This window comes from Colossoma macropomum, unplaced genomic scaffold (genome assembly GCF_904425465.1).
Source record: "Colossoma macropomum unplaced genomic scaffold, Colossoma_macropomum, whole genome shotgun sequence".
In the NCBI taxonomy this organism is placed as follows: domain Eukaryota; kingdom Metazoa; phylum Chordata; class Actinopteri; order Characiformes; family Serrasalmidae; genus Colossoma; species Colossoma macropomum.
Window position 1 is genome coordinate 28,847,443 of NW_023494786.1, and position 6,000 is coordinate 28,853,442.

Consider the following 6,000-nt stretch of genomic DNA (forward strand, 5'->3'; position numbering starts at 1 on the left):
TTTAGAGCAAAGATGGACAGAGGTTCACCAATCTGCGAAAAACTGCATCTAAAAATTGTGGAACAATTTCAGAAAAATGTTCCTCAACGTAAAATTGCAAAGACTTTGGATATCCCTCCATCTACAGTACGTAATATCATCAAAAGATTCAGATAATCTGGAGAAATCTCTGTACACAATGGACAAGGCTGACAGTCAATATTGGATGCTCGTAATCTTCGGGCCCTGCATTGAAAACAGGCATGATTCTGTACTGGAAATCACTGCATGGGCTCAGGAACACTTCTAGAAATCATTGTCTGTGAACACAGTTCACCGTGCAATCCACAAATGTAAGTTAAAGCTGTATCATGCAAAGAAGAAGCCATGTGTCAACACAATACAGAAACGCCGCTGTCTTCTCTGGGCCAAAGCTCATTTAAAATGGACTGAGGCAAAATGGAAAACTGTTCTGTGGTCAGATGAATCAAAATTTGAAATTCTTTTTGGAAACCATGGTCGCTGTGTCCTGCGGACTCAAGAGGAGAGGGACCATCCAGCTTGTTATCAGCGACAGTTCAAAAGCCTGCATCTCTGATGGTATGGGGTTGCATTAGTGCCTATGGCACGGGCAGCTTACACATCTGGAAAGGCACTATCAATGCTGAACACTATATAGAGGTTTTAGAACAACATATACTCCCATCCAGACAACGTCTCTTTCAGGGACTTCCCCCCATATTTCAGCAAGACAATGCTAAACCACATACTGCATCCATCATAACAGCATGGCTTCACAGAAGAAGAGACTGGGTGCCGGACTGGCTGCCTGCAGTCCAGACTTACACCAGTAGAAAACATTTGGTGCAGCATGAAATGAAAAATCCGGTAGAGAAGACCAGGACTGTTGAGCAGCTTGAATCCTACATCAGACAAGAATGGGACAACATTCCTCTCCAAAACTCCAGCAATTGGTCTCCTCACTTCCCAGACATTTACAGACTGTTGTTAAAAGAAGAGGGGATGCTACACAATCGTAGACACGGCTCTGTCCCAACTTTTTTGAGATGCATTGCTGCCATCAAATTCTAAATGAGTTAATGTTTTTCATGAAATGGTAAAATGTCTCACTTTCAACATCTGATATGTGTTCTATGTGAATAAAACATGGCTCTATAAGATTTGCAAATCATTGAATTCTGTTTTTATTTACATTTATTTACATTTTACACAGAGTCCCAACTTTTTTTGGAATTGGGGTTGTACAATTGTGTGAATGAGGAAGAGTCTTCTAGAAGAGTTTTAAAACATTGAATGAGGGAAGACGGTATAGAACAGTGTGAATAGGGAGAACATTCTAGAACGGTGTGAATAGGGTATGCCATTTGAATAGTGCAAATGAACATCCTAGAAGAGCGTAAATGGGGAGATAATTCTAGAACCGCACCACATTGTTTGCTAAATCAAGCCTCATAGGATTTTGCTTTTGTTTTCCAACTGTTCCACCAGGAGAGCTATCACTACTACTACCCCACTGAGGCCTACAGCCCTGCTTTATACCCCCATCCGGAGGCTCCTGAGGAACAGGGTGAGAAATCACACAGACAAGCGCACTGCAGGCAGGGAACGCATTTCTGAAAGATTTATTTCTCCTAACGTCAGCGCGGTAAAGACGAGAAAATATTTATGAATTTGTCGTTATTTGCTCACAGCCCACATTTGCCTATAATCCTTTCTGCAGCTCAGAAAAGATGATGTAAGCATTAACCCTTAGAAGTCTGGAGTTATTACTAATATTACCAATAATACTAATGATGCCAGTTGTTTTAGAGCGTTTAGAAATCAAAGCGATAAACCAGGTGTGTGAATGGAAAACATTCTGTAATCATGTGAATGGGAGAATTTACCTAGAACCAGTGTCAGTGGGGAGAACATTCTACCATAGTGCAGTGTAAAGAGGGAGAAGATGTGAGAATAGTGTGAACAGAGAGGACATTCAAAAACAGTATGAACAGGGAGAACATGTGAGAAGAGAGAACAGGAAGAACATTCAAGAGTAGTGTCAACAGGGAGAACAGGCTAGAACAGTGTGAATGGGGAGAACATTCTAGAAGAGTGTGAATGGAAAGAACATTCTAGAAGAGTGTCAATTGGGAAAACATGCCAGAACAGTGTGAATGGAGAGAACAGTTGTAGAAGAGTGTGGAAGGGTAGAACATTCTAGATGAGTGTGAATGGGGAGAACATACTAGAACAGTAAGAATGGGGACAACATGCTAGAAGCGTGTGAATAAAGAGAAAATTCTAGAAGAATATGAACATGGAGAACATGCTAGACAAGTGTGAATGGAGAGAACATTGTAGAAGAGTGTGGAAGGGTAGAACATGCTAGACAAGTGTGAATGCGGAGAACATACTAGAACAGTAAGAATGGGCACAACGTGCTAGAAGAGTATGAGTGAAGAGAACATTCTAGAAGAGTATGAATGGGGAGAACATTCTAGAACACTGTGATGGGGAGAGCATGTAGGAACAGCGTTCATGGAGAGAACATTCTAGAAGAGTATGAATGGGGGAACATGTTTAAACACATGAATGGGAAGAACATTCTAGAACACGGTGAAAGGGGAGAACATTCAAGAACACTGGAAAAGGGAGAACATTCTAGAAGAGCATGAATTGAGGGGACATTCTAGAACACTGTGACGGGGACAGCATGTAAGAACAATGTGAATGGGGAGATCATGGCAGAACAGTGTGAATGGGGAGAACATTCTAGAACACTGTAAAAAGGGGGGAAGATTCAAGAACACTATGAAGGGGAGAATATTCTAGAAGAGTGTGGATGGAAAGGACTTTCTAGAACTGTGTAAATGAGGAGAATATTCTAGAACAGTGTAAAAGGAGAGAACATGCCAGAAGAGTGGACATGGAGAGAACATGCCAGAACAGTGTGAATGGGGACAATGTGCTAGAAGAGTGTGAATGGGGAGAACGTTCTAGAACAGTGTGGATAGGGAGAACATTCAAGGAGAGTAGGGAGAATGTTTTTCATATCGTAAATAAAGTACCACCTGTTCCACAAACAAAAATGTGGATAGACTGAAGGTTTAGTATTTATACTTTCAACAGAATTATTTGTTATAAGTGATTAATAAATCATATAAAATTATGATTTTATTATCACTGGCTACAACAACAACCTCTGAGGGTTAAAGTTTAGCCTGTGATCATTCCTTCCATACAGGTAGCAGACCTGGTTTGAACCCTCTCAGCCATGAGTATGAGGAGGTCCGAGACTGGAGGCCGTATGAAGACCTACTAGCACCCACTGTACCTCCTGTCACTGTCCAGGGATTTGGTGTTGACCGACAAGCCAGGACACCACTTCCTGCTTACCAAGAAGTGAGCTTGACTCAGAGTTCTTCATCATTTCATTGTCAATCAGTCAACCATGCAACTATCCTTACAACACTAACAGTGACTGAAACTGATTTCATTAGCATGCGCGTAGTTCCATACAAGCTATGCTTCAGTATTAGTATGGTTATCTTTTTTGGGATATTCTCTAATCATATTACTTTTGACCGTCTCTCCAACAGGCTGGACGGCGAGGTGCAGCCGATTTGGACCCAACGAGTGCAGTTTACAATTCTTTGGCTTACAGACGCAAAAAGGATTCAGATTTGCCATTTGAACTGAGGGGGGAGCTGGTTTAAGAGTCAGCAAGAATGCTAGATACTTCATTGAATCGTCTGTAGCTGATCCAGTTGGTGTGGAATGCTTGATTCACTGTATGTTATTTTTTAAGTAATTTTGCATTCATCTTAAATTTATGGTTTTGACAGTTTTCAAACTTTAAATGCTGGTTGATAACAGAATAACATATATGGCAAGATTGTCAAAGATTTTGATGATAGAAGTAATTATTATTGTGTACATGGCAACAGGCTGTAGCATTTTATTTAGGGACTTTCATAAGTATTAAATAAAATTTTAAAAAACAAAATAGCTTACGCTAGTATGCTAGTGATCACAAGAAAATATAATGTGTTTTCTGAAGTAAACAACATTGTGTATGCATATGGAAAAATATGATTAAGTTCAGTTAAAATTAATTAAACTGATATGTGGTGCATACACTTGTATAGCAATGCAATGCATTTACTTCATAAAACACCTGATTTCATCTTGTGATTACTGGCATCAATCATTTATAAATGTCATGTATCGACTTATAAATATGTTACTCAAAGCTTATGCATGTGTTATAAGGTCCCTTTGTAGGTAGTCTTAAATCAAATGTGTAAAATAATGCAAAATTCTGTTATCATTGATGTATAATAAGTTCTAATCATAGTATTATGACATTTTAATGATAACACTTCATATTGTCATTTTATTTTATTGCCAATATCTTATTTCCAAAAATCAATTCTAATTTTGACACTGTTTTGTAAACTGTTGAACAAACTGTTCCCCAAGTCTAAGCCTGGACGTACTCCCAAAGGTCTACACAAGGGGGCTCCATGCGTACTTGGTTTCACGCCTCCATGTGTTGACAAACAACAGTTTGTGTGGGTGATTATTATTCTTTTTTTTTCTTCTTTTACATTGTTGCTGTTGTTGTTTTGGGCCTCAGTGGTTTGGAAATTGTTTCCCAGTTAGCTCAACAAACTATTTTTGCCTGTGATTATCCCTTGCGTGGGTACGGTCTGCAGTCTTATTGTTGTCTGAGGACGCTTGGCATCCGTGACCTGGGAGGAAAAGCTCTGATGTAAGAACTGTGTCGAAGGTAAGGACCCCTCAGCAAAAGCATATGGTTCTTAGAAGTAAACAATGCAGACATTATTGGCTCTTTTCACACAGACTCTTTTTAGGTGTCCATGACAAAATGATTGCGCAATGTTCTGAAGGAGGATTAAACATCTCTCGAGGGTGATGCATGATTGAAAACAATTTGGAAAATTGTCTGTGTCCAGTGCTTGAGGCTGGTTTAAAGTACACACAGAGTAACGTATGGCTACAAACAGATGTCAGTGTTTTAGATGTATGTCTAGCCAACAAGGCATAAAGTTGGCAGACCAATAAGTACAGCAGCTGGCGGCTTACCTGTGTCTGGATCATCAGTTTGCAGGTATCTGCCAGCAGCCCTGCACTGCCAAGCACCAGCCGTAAACCAGCAACTGGCATGTGCTGCTGATGGGATTTTTGCCATTGAAAATAGAAAAATATACAATATTCACATTTTTGAAAGGTTTTTGTACATATAAAGAGGTGTGGTCATATTGGTTAATGATGTTAAATTAAAAGTAAATTTCCATACTTTTGGCTTATTTTCATTTTTTTATTATTCCAAAGAATTTGGAACAAACAAACAAACAAACAAACAAATAGAAAGATAGATAGGTAGAGAGATGCATGTATAGATATATAAAATTAAAGATACACAGTACTAGACTTAATTGGGGAACACTTAGCCCAAAAGAAACGAGCAAAACCACAGAACGGTGTGCCACATGACATTTTGTAAACGATTCCAGATGGTTCTCCTCCCATTTGCATTGTTCTGTAATGTTGTCTCCCAGTCGCTGTTCTATGAACTTCCCATTCACACTATTATACAGTGTTTCCACCCCCATTAGCACTGCTCTACAATGTTTTCCTCAGTCACTGTGTTCCATAATATTCTCTCTCTCATTAACTCTGTTCTAGAATGTTCTCCACCTCGTTCACACTGAACTAGAATGATCTGCCCCCATTCACACTGTTCTAGAACATTCTCCCTTTATTCACACTGTTCTAGAATGCTGTCTCCCACTCATACTGTTCCAGAATGTTGTGCACATCATTCATATTGTCCTAGATTAATCTGTCTGCTATTCACATTATTTTTCGAATGTTATCCTCCCATTTACTCCTCTTCATAATGTTTTCTCTCTCTCATTAACTCTGTTCTAGAATGTTCTCCACCTCATTCACATTGTTCTAGAATGATCTGTTCTCCATTCACAGTGTTCT

The 6,000-nt window shown here is 39.4% G+C and overlaps 1 protein-coding gene across 1 annotated transcript in view; it reads left to right on the plus strand.

Moving 5' to 3' along the window:
- nphs1 (NPHS1 adhesion molecule, nephrin) overlaps positions 1-5,042 on the plus strand; it is a 170,866-nt gene extending 165,824 nt beyond the window's left edge. The window contains exons 28-30 of the mRNA XM_036565266.1: positions 1,489-1,567; positions 3,227-3,384; positions 3,582-5,042. Of these exons, the coding sequence (XP_036421159.1) occupies positions 1,489-1,567; positions 3,227-3,384; positions 3,582-3,698 (354 nt within the window). The 3' untranslated portion in view covers positions 3,699-5,042. The remainder of the gene's footprint in view (positions 1-1,488; positions 1,568-3,226; positions 3,385-3,581) is intronic.
- Positions 5,043-6,000: the final 958 nt, after the last annotated feature.